This window comes from Oryctolagus cuniculus, chromosome 7 (genome assembly GCF_964237555.1).
Source record: "Oryctolagus cuniculus chromosome 7, mOryCun1.1, whole genome shotgun sequence".
Taxonomy (NCBI): domain Eukaryota; kingdom Metazoa; phylum Chordata; class Mammalia; order Lagomorpha; family Leporidae; genus Oryctolagus; species Oryctolagus cuniculus.
The window spans coordinates 96,108,969-96,126,502 of NC_091438.1; the positions used below are offsets into that span (position 1 = coordinate 96,108,969).

Here is a 17,534-nt window from a genome sequence, read left to right on the forward strand (position 1 = left end):
AGTATTAGGAAAAAAAATCTGTCAACCTAGAATACCATACCCTGCAGAGCTCTCATTTATGAATGAAAGTGAAATAAAGATCTTTTGTAACAAACAGAAACTGAAAGAATTTGTCATCACTCATCCAGCCTTACAGAAGATGCTTAAGGATGAGCAATACATGGAAACACAGAAACACAGGTCATCACTATGAAAGATGGCAAAAGCAGAAAATCTCCCAATAAAAGTACAAAGGAAATACAAAGTAAAAATACAGGAATATTCATGGAAAAATGGCACAGCCAAGTCATCACTTTTCAATAGTCACATTGAATGTAATGGCCTCAAGTCTCCAGATAAAAGATACAAACAGGCTGAATGGATTAAAAAACAAGAACCATATATTTTTTGCCTACAAGAAACAAGCCCATATCACTAACAATGATACATGCAGACTGAAATATAAAGAACAGAAAAAGATATTCCATGTTAACAAAAATCATGAAAGAGCCCTCTCAACAAAGAAAAGCCCAGGACCAGATGGATTCACTACTGAATTCTACCAGACATTTAAAGAAGAACTAACTCTAAATGAAAGGGATGGAATCCTCCAAAACTCTTTCTATGAAGCCAGCATCACCTTAATTCCTAAACCTGAAAAAGATGCAACAGAGAAAGAGAATTACAGACCAATTTCCCTGATGAACATAGATGCAAACATCCTCAACAAAATTCTAGCCAATCAAATCCAGTAATACACCAGAAAGCTCATCCACCTAGACGAAGTGGGATTTATCCCTACTATGCAGGGATGGTTCAACATTCACAAATCAATCAATGTGATACATCACATTAATAAAATGCTGAACAAAATCCTTATGATTATTTCAGTAGATGCAGAGAAAGCATTTGATAAAATATGATACCCTTTCATGATGAAAACTCTAAGCAAATTGAGTATAGAAGGAACATTCCTCAACACAAGGCAATTTATGACAAACCCATGGCCAGTGTCATATTGAATAGGGAAAAGTTGGAAGAATTCTCACTGAGATCCAGTACCAGACAAGAATGCCTACTTTCACCATTGCTATTCAATATAGTCTTGGAAGTTTTAGCCAGAGCCATCAGGCAAGAAAAGGAAATAAAAGAGATTCAAAAAAACTATCCCTATTTGCAGATAAAATGGATCTAGATACAGGGGATCCAAAAGACTCCACTAAGAGACAATTCTAACTCATATAAACATTTGGTAGCAGGAAATAAATGCTTGGTAGCAGGATATAAAGTCAATACACAAAAATCAACAGCCTTTGTATTCACAGAAAATGCCAAGGCTGAGAATAGGCTTCCAAGATCAATCCCATTCATAATATCTACAAAAAAAAAAAAAAAAAAATCAAATACCTTAGAAAAAATTTAACCAAGGATGTCAAAGATTGCTACAATGTGAATTACAAAACATTAAAGAAATGAATAAAAGAAGATATAAAAAATTGGAGGGCCGGCGCCGCAGCTCAATAGGCTAATCCTCCGCCTTGCGGCGCTGGCACACCAGGTTCTAGTCCCGGTCGGGTCACCGGATTCTGTCCCGGTTGCCCCTCTTCCAGGCCAGCTCTCTGCTGTGGCCAGGGAGTGCAGTGGAGGATGGCCCAAGTGCTTGGGCCCTGCACCCCATGGGAGACCAGGAGAAGCACCTGGCTCCTGGCTTTGGATCAGCGCGGTGCGCCAGCCACAGCGTGCCAGCCGCAGCAGCCATTGGAGGGTGAACCAATGGTAAAAGGAAGACCTTTCTCTCTGTCTCTCTCTCTCTCACTGTCCACTCTGCCTGTCAAAAATAAAAAATAAAAATAAAAAAATAAAAATAAAAATAAAAATGGAGAAATCTTCCATGTGCATGGATTGGAGGAATCAATATCATCAAAATGTCCACACTGCCAAAAGCAATTTACAGATTCAATGAAATACCAATCAAAATACCAAAGACATTCTTCTCAGATCTAGAAAAAGTGATGCTGGAATTCATATGGAGGCACAGGAGATCTCAAATAGCTAAAGCAATCTTATACAACAAAAACAAAGCCAGAGGCATCGCAATACCAGATTTTAAGACATATTACAAGACAGTTATAATCAAAACAGCCTAATACTGGTACAAAAATAGATGGATAGACGATTGGAATAGAATAGAAACTCTAGAAAGCAATCAAAACATCTAAACCAACTTAAATCTGACCGATGAGCTAAAACCAATCCCTGGAGCAAGGACAGTCTCTTCAACAAATGGTGCTGGGAAAACTGGATTTCCACATACAGAAGTAGTGAAACAAGACCCCTACCTTACACCTTACACAAAAATCCACTCAACATGGATTAAAGATCTAAATCTATGACTCAACACCATCAAATTATTAGAGAACATTAGGAAAATCCTGCAAGACACTGGCAGAGGCAAAGAGTTCTTGGAAACGATCCCAAAAGCAAAGGCACTCAAAGCCAAAATTCACAAATGGAACTACATCAAATTGAGACACCCCTGCACTGCAAAAGAAACTCTCAGCAAAGTGAAGAGGCAACCAACAGAATGGGAGAAATTATCTGCTAACTATGCTACTAATAAAGGATTAATATCCAGAATATATAAAGAACTCAAGAAACTTGACAAGAACAAAAACAAACAATCCAGTTAAGAAATGAGCAAAGGACTTCAACATGCATTTTTCAAAAGAGGAAATCCAAATGGCCAATGGACACATGAAAAAATGCTCAGGATCACTAGCCATCAGGGAGATGCAAGTCAAAACCACAATGAGGTTTCACCTCACCCCTGTTAGAATGGCTTTCATACAGAAATCAACAAACAGCAAATGCTGGTGAGGATGTGGGGGGAATGGCACATTAATCCACCATTGGTGGGAATACAAACTGGTGTAGCCACTGTGGAAGAGAGCATGGAGATATCTCAAAAATCTGAATGTAGACATACCATAGACCTCAGCCCTTCCACTCCTGAGAATTTACCCAAGGGAAATGAAATCAGCATATGAGTTATCTGTACCCCCATGTTTATTGCAGCTCAGTTCACAATGGCTAAGATATTGAATCAACCCAAATGCCTGTCAACTGAGGAATGGATAAAGAAATTATGCGATATGTTAACCACGGAATACTGCAGTGTGGTGAAAAAAAAAATGAAATCCTGTTGTTTGTAACAAAATGAATCCAACTGGAAAACATCTTTCTTAGTTAAATAAAACAGTCCCAAAAGGACAATTACCATTTGTTCTCCTGATCTGTGGTAACTAACAGAGTACCTAAAAGGAAAATCTATAGAAGTGAAATCAACACTTTGAGATGCAATGACTTTGAACAGTGCTTGTCTTAACTGCTGAGGAACATGTTTTTCTTCATACAATTTGTTGAACTCTTAGAATAGGTTATTCTTCTGTTTATTACATTAATTGAAAATAGATCTTAGTAAAAAATAAGAATGGGAATAGGAAAAGGAATGGCAAGGAGGGTGGAGTGCAGGTGGAAGCATGGGTAGGGTGGGAAGAATCACTATGTATCTAAATTTGTATTTTTGAAATGCATGAAGCTTATATACCTTAGATAAAAGGTTAAAAGTTTAAAAAAAGAAAAGTAATTTAATTTTAAGATATTTTTATTTCAGTATCTGAAACCCAAAACAAAAAGTATTAATCAGCTGATTGCAGTTTTTATACCAAAAATTTTAATTGATAAAACATTTCTTTAAAATCTGGGAGAATCTTATATTGAGGGTAAATCTAAAGGAATTCAATGCATTTGAGTAAATGATATTCAGCATGTTTGATACTTTGCACCTGCTTCTTCTTCCTTTTCTTCCACTGCTACCTCACTTTCTGCCTTTTATTGTCCCCTCTCTTTTTCTTCCTGCCCTCACAATCTGTCATTCTCTTTTCCTTCTGAGTGTCTTCTAATTAACTGCCAGAAGCTTAAATTATTTAGCTGATTCTGAGGTTAATATAGTGTAATTTTCAATTAAAATATAAACAGCAGATTTTGCTATAAGGAGAAAAGGTAATTCTAGGTTCCTCATATTAAGATATATTAGTTCTTCTAATATAAGACATGAATTCTTGTTATTCTTCAGTATTTTCTGGAACTTGGTTAGGCGTGAGAAAATCTTCTTCATATTTCTTCCTCAGATTAAGTAAATATGTTCGTAAACTCTCTGGATTCAATTGAGAATTTCTAGCAGTTTGTATAAGCCTAGTGGCTAGATGGTACACAGCTCTCTGTTTTTCCATCTCAGGGGTACTCCTTTGGTTTTGCTGTTTTTGAAAAAATACATGTGAAAATTAAAATATCACTATTATTATTTTTGTTTAAAATGTAATAGTCTATCTTGTTCCATAGAAATATTGAACGAACTTAAGGGCAAACTAAAACCTAGGAATAAATCAGTTCCATCCAACTAACCAAGAATATACCAAAAGAAATAAAGAAATATTATTTGGTATACAGAAATTTCTCTTGAGTATTTACTGCTTCAGGACAGATCCTTAGATCTTTGAAAGTCACTTTTCAGTGCAAAAAATTCTGCTAAACAAGTCAAATTTCTCAAAACAATATCAAAAAGTAATAGAAAATTCACTAGAGATAGGTTTTAAAGATATTTTCTCATTAAAAAGATATGGGAAAATAGCACTGCTCATTGCTATACATTAATTATGATTTTAAATGTCACACAAAGTACAACTCTGTTATTTCCTACTTTAACTCCCCAACAAATAAATTAGTGGACAGTATATGTCATCAGAATATTGCTTGCACCTAAAGAGAGTGCACATATAGAAACTCCTGGAACCTAAGAGAAATATTACATTTTAAAAATATACAACATAAATGACTATATGAAGTTACACCTCAATTCTTAATAAACTATAATTAATGATACCTAAGATACAGTATTTAAAATGGGAATGTGGAAAGCCTTTAGATATTCAATCCTTGTGTAAAACTTCAGGATTGGGAACACAGCTGAAAAATTCTTAATTTACTTCTATGTTTGATCCAAATGAATAAATCAACATTTTCAATCTTAACTGTTTAAGTAAACTCTTAGCAAGTGTCCTAGAAACACAATGCCTTCAATTCTTTCTGGTTTTTTTTTTTTTTTTTTTTTTTTTTTTGACAGGCAGAGTGGACAGTGAGAGAGAGAGACAGAGAGAAAGGTCTTCCTTTGCCGTTGGTTCACCCTCCAATGGCCGCCGCGGCCGGCGCGCTGCGGCCGGCGCACCGCGCTGATCCGATGGCAGGAGCCAGGAGCCAGGTGCTTTTCCTGGTCTCCCATGCGGTGCAGGGCCCAAGCACCTGGGCCATCCTCCACTGCACTCCCTGGCCACAGCAGAGGGCTGGCCTGGAAGAGGGGCAACCGGGACAGAATCCGGCGCCCCGACCGGGACTAGAACCCGGTGTGCCGGCGCCGCAAGGCGGAGGATTAGCCTAGTGAGCCGCGGCGCCGGCCATGCCTTCAATTCTTTCTAATAACAAGCAATTCCAGATAGTTTTCTACTCTCACTAGAGGAAATATAGGTAAGATTCCATGAAGTAGATAAAAGTACTATATATACACTTACCCATTTGATATACTGATCAATCACCAATTAATTGATAATTTAAATAAAAATTACTGAATATATCATCTATGTGCCAGACCCCAATTCTTCTGTTTGTGTCTACATACATCTGCCATTACAATAGAACTCAAGGAGCTTACAGTCTTACAGTAAAAAGACTTGTTTATAAGCAATGGATTATTGTAATAGTAGAAAGTCCCAAAAGAGAGACAGAAAATACTGAAAGGAAGAGAAACTCAATTCTAGTTCAGGTCAAGAAAACATTATATAAGATAAACAATTTGGAGTGAATCTTGAAGAATAGAAAAGCTTAGAAGCAACGTATTCTGGATAGAGGAAACAGAGAAGGAACATCAGAAAGCATGGTACACAATGAAGTGATGAAATTAGAAGTAGTTCAATCTGGTAGAAATGAAAATTACATGAAACTGACTGGTGTATTTGATTAGTGTAGCAAAAAAAGGAGGATCATAAAATAGAAGTGAACTAACTTTAGAATCATCTGAAATGTGGTTAAAAGGCAAATTTTTGAGTCACAGGAGATCCTTGGAAATTTAGGATGGTACCCAGTAACTCAGGTGATTTTGATACAGGTAATCCTAAGACTAGTTTGATAAATTATAGAAGAATTTTAACACTAGGTTAGGGAGTTCAACTTTTTAAAAATGTTCATTTATTTACATCTATAAGAAAGGCATAGTGACATGGAGTGGGGGGACAGGGAGGAGAGAAAGAGAAAGAGCCATCAATCTACCATCCATTGTTTCACTTCCTAAAGTCTCCCAACAACTAGGGCTGGGCAAGGCCAAAGCCATGAGCCAGAAGCTCCATACAGGTGTCCCACATGGATGACTAGGGCTCAAGTACATGAGTCATCATATGGTGTCTTGCAGCATGCCATTAGCAGGGAAGCTGGATTGGAAGAAAAGCAGCCAGGACTCAAACCAGCAGTCTGATCTGGAATGTAGGTGTTCCAAATAGGGACTTAACCTGTCATGCCACAAGGCCTGCCCCAGGAGTTCTACTTTTATTTGATAAGGAATAACTGGAAAGTTTCTAAGTAGGTAAACAGTATGGTAAGAGGTATACATTAGGAAATAATCTGGCAGAAGCATGTAAGACAGATTAGAAAAGAGAATTTAACGTTAGTTCTACTGAGATGTGACTAAGTGGAAGGATCTATAGACATCTCTGATGGGTTAATGGGAGTCATGAAAGTAAAGGGATGAAAGGAGTCTTCCAAAATGATAAATTTTGAATCTTAAACATAGAATATGATAACAAGGGAAAATATAGAGAAGAACATAGAGATTCAGAGTTGAACAGAAATGATAATGAAAGCTGTGAGAAAGGATGAGATCACCAAGAGTAAAGACTTAAAAAGCCAAAGAAACAGGGGCAAAACTCTTAGAAACATTTGTGTTTAGTAAGTGGAATAAGAAAAGGTACTGGTGAAGAAGGGGGAAAAGGAGGAATCAAACAGGCAAGAAGATGAAGGCATCCAGGAAAGAACAATTCTACAACAGCCAAGATAGGACAATATTCAGGAAAGAGAAAGCAGGGCAGAGTCAAGTGGCACAAAGAGATATGGGAAGATGAGAAGTGGAAAAAAAAAAAGCCATAAGATTTTTATAATTAGTAGGTATTTAAGCAAAAAGTTTCAATACAGTGATGACAAGATTTAGTCTGTAAGTGAGAAACAGAAGAGTAAGAATAGATTCCTCATGATAAGTCTGTAATAAGAGAAAAGAACAATAGTTTGAGAGGTAGGGTAGAAAAAAAATATTTCTTGGGAAACACCTGAGCATACTCACAGAGAAAAAGAAAAGCCAGTCAAGAAAACACTAAAGACTCAAAGAGGGGGAAAAAAGGAGTCTAAGCAATAATTAGATTATTTTAATAAAGACAGAAAGAAGGTAGAAAAGTTAATCTTAAAAAGTCCAGAGAGAGGGCAGGCAATTGGCTTAGTAATTTAGGCTGCTTAGGATACCTGCATCCCATATTGGAATGTCTTGTTCAAGTCTTGTCTACTCTGCTTCTGATCCAGCTTCCTGTTAATGTACACCATAAGAAGCAGCTGATGATAGTTAAAGTACTTGGTGCCAGCCACCCATGTGGTAGACCCAGTTGGAGTTCCAGGCTCCTGGTTTTGGCCTGGCCTAGGCTTGGTTGTAGTGGGCATTTGGGGACTAAATCAGCAGATGAAATATTAATCTGTCTCTTTTGCAAATAAAATGAAAATAAATATTTTTTTAAAAAGTCTGAGGAGCAGGTATTTAACCTAGTGGCTAAGATGTCCACATTCCACTGCAGAGTACATTGATTCAGTTCTCAGTTCTGGTTCCTAACTCCAGCTTCTTGCCAATGCAGAAGCACCAATGATGGCACAACAAATCAGGTTCTTTTCATCCATGTGAAAGACCTGTATTGAGTTCCTGACTCTTGGCTCTAGCCCCACCCCACTCCCAGCTGATGTGGGCATTTAGGGAATGAACCAACAAATAGGAGTCCTCCCTCTGTCTGTCTCATGCAAATAAAAAATAATTTCAAATTTTTGCAAAATGTTTAAAAAAATCTGAAATGAAATTCCTTTTTATTCTGAGATACAAGGAATGATAAATGAATGAAACATTGAGGCTTAATGCTATAACGAGTACTCAAACAGTATATTTCACTTTGTGTTTCTATGGGGGTGCAAACTGTTGAAATCTTTACTTAATGTATACTAAACTGATCTTCTGTTAAAAAAAAAAAAAGAAGAAATTAGCAATTCCCAACTTGACTCTCACTGGGATTAAACATGACAATAGGTCTGATCTGATTTCATCATCATTTAAAAAATCATCTATTATTTTTCACTTTATGTTTCTGTGTGGGAGCAAACTGTTGAAATCTTTACTTAATGTATGCTAAACTGATCTTCTGTATATAAAGAGAATCGAGAATGAATCCTCATGTGAATGGAAGGGGAGAGGGAATGGGAAAGGGGAGGGTTGCGGGTGGGAGGGACGTTATGGGGGGGAAGCCATTGTAATCCATAAGCCGTACTTTGGAAATTTATATTCATTAAATAAAAGTTTTAAAAAAAAAGAAAAGTAGAAATTCCATAAACAAAATTTTGTTAAGAGGGAATATTCAAGAGTTCATTAAGATGACCTCAAATTTCTTTAAAAGTATAGTAGAAAATTACTTGCAAAGAGTGAGGAGATCAAGGGGTTGAGGAGGTGTGAAAATGCTTCGAAAGACATACTGTAAAGATGTCCCAGAGATTAACATAAGAAGGGGTAAAACTATCCAGTAAAATATTCAATTAAAGTTAGAATATATTATCGTGTAGTGAATAAAATTAGCCTGTCTTGATTATTCTTGGTCATCATAAGAAAAGACAAAGCTATGCTAGTGGACAGTTGTTCCATAACTTGAAGATGAAATCTGACAAATTAGGTATTGAGAGGTTCTTTAGAACTAGAATATTGTTAAAACTGTTGATGAAGGGATTCAAATTGTTAATTAGGGAAATAAAATTAGAGACAGTACAGTATATCAAAGGAGGAACAGTGTTAACAGAATAGCAGGCATATTAAGAGTGAAAAGACACTGGGCTGGCGCTATGGTGTAGCAGGTTAAACCGTCCCCTACAGTGCCAGCATCCCATCTGAGCGCAGGTTCGAGTCTTGGCTGCTCCACTTCCAATCCAGCTCTCTGCCCAAGTCCTTGGTCCTATGTACCCGCATGGGAGACCCAGAAGAAGCTCCTGGCACCTGGCTTTGGATCAGCGCAGCTTCAGCCATTGCAGCCAATTGGGGAGTTAACCAGCGGATGGAAGACCTCTCCCTTTCTCGCTCGCTTGCTCTCGCTCGCTCTCTCTCTCTGCCTCTCCTTCTCTCTGTGTGTAACTCTTTCAAATAAATAAATAAATCTTAAAAAAAAAAAAAGAGTGAAAATATACAGAAATTCAATACCAAAGAAAAATTTACATGGTATCTAACTCGGTTTACTGAACACATTGGATTTTTAAAACACTAAAAGTTGATTTAATAAAAAAATTCCAAATTTTGAATCAACAGTTCAGTCACTTAACTAATGTAATTATATAGAAATTAGAATAAAACTGACACATTCATTACTAATTAGGAAAATCCACCTAATGAAGAGTCAAGGCTTATATATTATAATGAATAGTTTTGAAAACTATAAAAGATACAAATATTGTACATACTGATTTGTACTTTTCATGCTCACTTTAAATACTTATTTTATAATCATAAAATTAGTTAGCAATAATCATTGTAGGAATTGAACTGTTTAACTTTTGTCTCCTATTTTATTAACTGATTTGTTGGAAAAGATTATAATAGAGCAAGCCAAGAAATGTTTGAGAAGTAAAAAAGATTTTCTTGCTTAAGATCAGTTTTCTACTTTAAATATTTTAAAATTTTTTTTTGACAGGCAGAGTTAGACAGTGAGAGAGACAGACAGAGAGAAAGGTCTTCCTTTTTCTGTTGGTTCACCCCCGAAGTGGTCGCTAGGCCAGTGCGTTGCGGCCGGCGCGCTGTGCCGATCTGAAGCCAGGAGCCAGGTGCCTCCTCCTGGTCTCCTATGCGGGTGCAGGGCCCAAGGACTTGGGCCATCCTCCACTGCACTCCCTGGCCACAGCAGAGAGTTGGACTGGAAGAGGAGCAACCGGGACAGAATCCGGCGCCCCAACCGGGACTAGAACCCAGGGTGCCAGCGCCGCAGGCGGAGGATTAGCCTAGTGAGCCACGGCGCCGGCCTAAATATTTTAATTATTAAAATTAGTGATTCTATCTTTAGAACAAAGGTCATAATAATAATATACATGATAAAAGCATTTTTGTTAATAAAAAATAAAAATTCCTATTGCAAAACCATTTCTTACCAAAATTTGTCTTGCAATTTGTCTTGTGATTTCTCTGGCATCCAGGATAATTGATGATGGAAGTGATGATGCTTCTGCAGCTTTTAAGCCTAATATTACAAAAAGTGTGCTTTAATATTATCGTCACTGTTATTTTTGTTAGTATTAATTTTTTATCCACAGATTTAAAACTTCCTTTCTACAAACATTTCTAAATTACTCAACAATTTTCAAAACTAAGTTTTTCAAAGTTCTGGAATGCAGCTTGCCAATTAACACTCAACTATTTGTCTAGGAAATGTGAGTGAAATTAGAATATCAGTTACAGTTATACAGTTAATTTTACTGTATGAATGCCATATAGGTTTTATACTGTGTAACAGTAGATACAATATCAACATTTTTGAGAAGTTATAATTACTAGAGACTCTATGCTAGGAAATTCACATATGATAATTCAATTAATCTATACAAATTCTTTTTTTGGGAAATAATCCTCATTGTACATATAACAAAATTGATTAATAAAGATTAAACATCTGCTATCAAAGAGTTATCCATTAAGTTCCCATTTCAAATAGCAAAGCAAAGTTTCTTTCCATCTGTTCACAAGGGTCACATCCATAGCTTAAATAATTTTTGAATTTGGTATGTACAGTTCAATTAAAACTTCTCTGATTCCAAGAGATTTTAAACTACCTAATCAAGTTGAAAATTCTGTGCAGTTTGGTACTACATTCCCTTTTAAGTTTTAGATTTGATTATCAAGCACCCAGAATCTAAAGAAAACAGAAAAAGGACCCTCCTACAAACATAACTTTCAATTCATTATATAACTTAGTAATGTAAACTAAATTACATTTTTCTAAGGGTAAAAACTAATATTGTAGGGGCTTCTTGTGTCATATTTCTATAGTTACTGATTCATGTTAGTATATAAGTACTCAAAGAATGAAAGGGGAAACTGCTTAGATTGACAGCCAAGTAAGTGGAAGAATATAGTTTTAGAAGAATATGTAGTGTTTCAATGAATAGGTATAATTCCTACATGTAATACCATAATTTTTTTCTTCCGTGAGACCCTTAGAAAGTCTGTAGGTATACAAAATTGCTTCTTTATTTCTTGAGGCATTCTTTACATGTTGAACTTCAAAATGCATGTTTTCTACATTAGGATACAGGACATCTATATGGCATAGTTCCAGGAAATGAGTAGCAAACATTGTAAATGCCTAGAATATATATATATAAATATTAGTACATTTTAAATGAATAAGAAAATTCTATTTTAGCTATTAATCATAAAATTTTAATTTTCCAAGTAGCTTGGCAGACATATAAGAATGAAACCTGTAACTTGGAAGCCAATATAATCAATCCATCTTACAATGTTTTGAAAATTTATATTCAATAAAGAAAACATGTTCCTTTTGTTTGCACATATACATGTATGTCATGTTATGGGAAAGAGAACAAACCCAAAAGTAAAATACTAAGAAATATATCTGAAGATACATTTTGAAAAGATGAAATTTACCAGAAATAATGCTATTGAGATAATTATTTTTTAGCAAGGCAACCCACCCAAATATATAAATATATACTATGTATGCTTTTATGTATAATGTATGTGTATTATCTATATTTCCTTCAAACTTTCAAAAAATTTAAAGTGCCTTTTTATAAGTGGCTTGTGGAAAGTAGAATCAATAGATTATTTTAGATATTTGGGATCTCAAAAGATTTAAGTATTTAGATTTGCATCATGTCTGGGTTAGGTACTTGTAGAGAAAAAAAGATTGAAAACACTACTTAGGATAATTATTCTAAAACATGAGTAATCCCTTTGGTAGCTTGCTAAAAATACAAATTCAGCCGGCGCCAGGGCTCACTAGGCTAATCCTCCACCTTGCGGCGCCAGCACACCGGGTTCTAGTCCCGGTCGGGGCGCCAGATTCTGTCCCAGTTGCCCCTCTTCCAGGCCAGCTTTCTGCTGTGGCCAGGGAGTGCAGTGGAGGATGGCCCAAGTGCTTGGGCCCTGCACCCCATGGGAGACCAGGATAAGTACCTGGCTCCTGCCATTGGATCAGCGCAGTGCACCAGCCGCAGCGCACCGGCCGCAGCGGCCATTGGAGAGTGAACCAATGGCAAAGGAAGACCTTTCTCTCTCTCTCTCTCACTGTCCACTCTGCCTGTCAAAAAATAAATAAATAAATAAATAAATAAAATACAAATTCTTGGTATTTATCCTTTCTTAATTATTAGTGTTTTCAATGTAGTGTCATAGGAAACTGTGTTTTCTATAAGTACTTTATGTGATTTTTTAATGTAAGTGGTTCAAATGCTTATGACCAGCACAGAATTGCCAGTCTAGAAGTTACTAAAGCACATAAAGATCTGATAACTGGTTGTATTTTAAGACATGGTACATAAAAAATTAAATAGTGATCAGTAGAAAATTAAATATTAAAACAGTAAAAACAGAAAATATTTGGCAAGATGGCTATCCACCATGGGAATTGGTAACAAATTATCAACTACCTATTCAAAAAAATCAAAGGGCATAAAAAACAAATTTATGAAGTAACAGGGTGTTTTGGTCTAGTGGTTAAAACATCAGTTAAGATGTCCACATCCCACATGGGAGTGCCTTGATTTGATGCCCAGCTCCTCTCCTGATTCCAATTTTCTGCTAATCTATATCCTGGGAGACATGGTAATGGCTTAAGTGATTGAGTTCCTGCCATTCACATGGGAGACTTAGATTAAGTTCCTGGCTCCCAGCTTTGGCATACCCCAGACCCAGCTGTTGCAAGCATTTGGAGAGTAAACAAGCAATTAAGAGCTATTTCTGGTTTCTGTGTCTACTCTGCTTCTCAAAAAGATTATTTTCTAAAAACTAGAAATATTTAGATGCCCAATAAACTATACAAAAGATAGGGATCATGTTCAATAATATTATTTCATTCATTAAAAATTATGTATTTAACCAATTTACTATAGAAGCCTTATAACTGTACAGCAAATTAATTCAATTTAATAAATATATATTTGGGACTTATATACTGCAAGGTTTATGCTAGGCACTAGAGATACTAGATTAGAAAAATAATAAACTTTAAGGTCTTTAAAAGTAAGTAGCAATATATTCTTACTAAATTATTTATAACTGGAAAAGGATATTCAAAAATATCACAACAAGCACTATTCTTAGCTAATACAAAACACCTCAGAAATGGATACTGTGTTAGTGTCCTCTATAGAAACAAACCAGCAGGATGGATATGGGTGTGTGTGTGTTTGTAAAGATTTCTATGTTAAGGAACTGACTTGTGCAATTATGGAAGATGATCTGGAGCAGACTCAGGAGACCCATCAGAGTAATTCTAGTCTGAATGCTGGTAGGCTTTAGATCCAGAGTCAGTGTTCCACACTGATTCCAAAGGCAGGAAAGAACCCACATTCCACATCAAAGGCAGTGAAGCAGGAGTTTCCTCTTATTTTTGGGTGTAAAAGGTTCAGGGCCTATGGTAATTCAGGCCACGATTCTTCATGTAACCTATTTGTGCCACTAGAGCCTGCTCAGACCCAAGCATGTATATATCACTTCCATCTGAAAATGAATGGTGTGGTGCATGCTCAACTTAATGACTTAGAGAGTCAGATAACACCCAGTTCATTATGGGCAGCTCTGGTGGTATGGTAACTTGGTGACCCATGAATAAGTGTTCGGTCTTTACTAAGGTCCAGTAGCAAGTCAAGAGCTATTTCTCGAAAGAGATTTCAAGATGGCAGATAGAGAGGAGGTTACTGCTCCAGTCTAGAGGAAGACTGAAAAAAAAAGTGGAGAGAGAGAGCAATCTCAGGGAAGAGTTAGGGAGAAAACAGCAGAGAAAACTCCAAACAAATTAGAGGGACGTTGGTGGACCTAATGGAGAGTGTGGACACGCACAACTCAGGACCCCAGCAATCGAGAACCTCAGCACCAGCTTTGGAATGAGATGATACCAGAATAATAAATAAAGCTGTGAGAGGGCCTGGCTTGGAGCCATGTGGGGGACAGTGTACCTGTCAACCTAGAGAGGAAAAAATGGGGGTACATTTCTCTCTCCCCAACCACTTGGCACAGTGTCCTGTAACTAACTGAGAGAGGGCTGGCACCATTCTGGACATACACAACAGCTGCACCAGCACATGTCTGAGTGCCCAGCAACAAACTGAGAGGAGAATAATGAGACTGGCTGGGAGAATTGACAAGGGACTGGGAGCTCGTGACTGTGGGAGCCTTTTTCACTAGGACTGTAAAAATACTGTTGATGGCTCCAATGCTCAGGGCTCCCTGGTTCTGGGGTAAAGGTCAATGCTGTGGGATCTGTGTTCACACCAAGGACTGCACAGATCCATTGTGTGGTTCTTGTGGCAGCATGGATGAAAATTGTGCCCCCTGAGGCTAGCGCCCCCGCATTGGTCTCCTGTGAGGAAACGAGATGAGCATGAGACTACAATAACACAGCAAAACAAACCTCTCCTCTGATTAAAAAAAAATTACCACACCCAACTGAGGTGTGACCTTGGATACTCCCCTCACCGTGGAGCACTGGAGAGAGCTCCCTGATCATACAGAGCACATGCTTCTAGGTATTCACTTAAAGCACGACACTCCACTAAGCCACAGAAGTACAGTTCAAGGATAAAAGGCATAATAGGGTGAAAAAAGCACACAGCAAATGCCTAACAATAAATTAAGCAATTCAAGAAACAAGGAAGACAAAATAATGTACCCCCCAAAAAACACAACACATCAATACTGGATTTGAAGATGAAGAGATTGATGCAATGCCAGAAACAGAATTCCAAAAATTTATCATGGGATTACTTAGAGGTAATCAGAAGCAAATTCATGAACTAAAGAAATTTGTACATGACATGAAAGAAACTTTTTCCCATGAAATAGATTTTGAAAGAAAAATGAAGGGGCCGGTGCTGTGGCACAGCGGGTTAATGCCCTCGCCTGAAGCACAGGCATCCCATATGGGAGCTGGTTCTAGACCCGGCAGCTCCTCTTCTGATCCAACTCTCAGCTATGGCCTGGGAAAGCAGTAGAAGATGGCCCAAGTCCTTGGGCCCCTGCACCCATGTGGGAGACCTGGAAGAAGCTCCTAGTTCTTGGCTTCTGATCAGCGCAGTTCTGGCTGTTGTGGCCAATTGGGAGTGAACCATTGGATGGAAGACCTCTCTCTTTCTCTCTGCCTCACTTCTCTGTGTAACTCTGAATTTCAAATAAAAAAAAAAAATAAATCTTTTAAAAAAGAAAAATCAAAATGAAATATTGGAAATGAAGAATTTAATAGAACAAATAAAAAAATATGGTGCAAAGTTCCAAAGCCTTAAGAACAGACTAGGTAAGGCAAAAGAATATCTGAGTTAGAAGACAAATCTCTGGAAATTTTAAAACCAAAAAAAGTTTACAAAAATCAAAAACAGTGTCAGAGATTTATGGGATACTATCAAATGACCCAACATATGGGATTCAGGAATTCCCGAAGGCATGGAAAGAAAGAATAGATTAGAAGGCCCTTTTAGTGAAATAAACACAGAAAAGTACCCTAATTTGGAGAAAGGTACCCAAGTACAGAGAGCACACAGAACTCCTAATACACATCACCAGAAAAGATCTTCACCACAACACATTGTAATCAAACTCTCCACAGTAAAACATAAAGAAAAGATTCAAACTGTGCATGAGAGAAATGCCAGATTATTTTCAGAGGATCACCAAGTTGACTCACAGCTGACTTCTCATCAGAAACCCTAAAGGTTAGGAGAAAAGGGCAAGATATATTCCAAGTCACAAGAGAAAAAGAACTATCAACCCAGAATACTGTAACTTGCAGGGCTCTCATTTATGAATGAGAAATAAAGACATTCTATAACAAACAGAAATTGAAAGAATTTGTCACCACTCATACAGCTTTACAAAAATGTTTAAGGATTGCTATACACAGAAATACAGGTCATCACTATTAAAAAAGGTGAAGGCAGAAAATCTCCCAGTAAAAGCACAAAGGAAATCCAAAGTAAACAATGGTAATAATTATGGGAAAATGGCAGGGCCAAGTTGTCACTTATCAATAGTCACCTTGAACGTAAATGGACACAACTCTCCAGATAAAAGACACAGACAGGCTGAATGGTTTAAAAAACAAAGCCCATCTATATGCTGCCTAAAAGAAACACATCTCACCAACAAGGATACACTCAGACTGAGAGGGAAAGGATGGAAAAAGATATTGCATGGTAACAGAAACCAAAAAAGAGCTGGTGTAGCCACCCTAATATAAGACAAAATGGACTTTAACACAAAAACTGTTAAAAGAGACAAAGAAAGGTACTATGTAATGATTAAGGGATCAGTTCAACAGGAAGATATGTCTATTTAACATTTATATGCACCAAATTACAGGTCACCTGGTTACTTAAAAGAACTGTTGATGGATCTAAAGGGAGATATAGACTGCCACACAATAGTAATGGGGGATTTCAATACTCTACTTTTAGCAATGGATAGATCAACCAGACAGGAAATCAGCAAGGAAACAAGAGTTAATCAACACTATAGACCAAATTGACGTGACTGATACTTACAAAACTTTTCATCCTACAGATGCAGAATACCCATTCTTCTCACCAGTACATGGAACTATCTTTAGGATAGACTATATGCCATAAAGCAAGTCTCAGAAAATTTAAAAAAAAATCAAAATCATACCATATATCTTCTCTGACCATTAGAGAATGAAGATGGAAATCAACAACTCAAGAATCTCTTGAACAACATGCTCCTGAATGAACAGTGGGTCACTGAAGTAATCAAAAGAAAAATAAAGAAATTTCTAGGAATGAATGGAGATGACAATATAACATATTACTACTTGTAGGATATAGGAAAAACAGTGTTAAGAGGAAATTTTATGGCAATTGGCACCTACATCAAGAAATTAGAAAGGCACCAAATAAATGAGCTATCAATTTATTTCAAGGACCTAGAAAAA

The 17,534-nt window shown here is 37.0% G+C and overlaps 1 protein-coding gene across 1 annotated transcript in view; it reads right to left on the minus strand.

Annotated features, from left to right (window-relative positions):
- Positions 1 to 1,861: 1,861 nt before the first annotated feature.
- MSH4 (mutS homolog 4) overlaps positions 1,862 to 17,534 on the minus strand; it is a 92,738-nt gene continuing 77,065 nt past the window's right edge. The window contains exons 18-20 of the mRNA XM_070078240.1: positions 11,540 to 11,714; positions 10,504 to 10,592; positions 1,862 to 4,295 (exon numbers count right to left, since the gene is read on the minus strand). Coding sequence (XP_069934341.1) covers positions 4,104 to 4,295; positions 10,504 to 10,592; positions 11,540 to 11,714 — 456 coding nt within the window. The 3' untranslated portion in view covers positions 1,862 to 4,103. The remainder of the gene's footprint in view (positions 4,296 to 10,503; positions 10,593 to 11,539; positions 11,715 to 17,534) is intronic.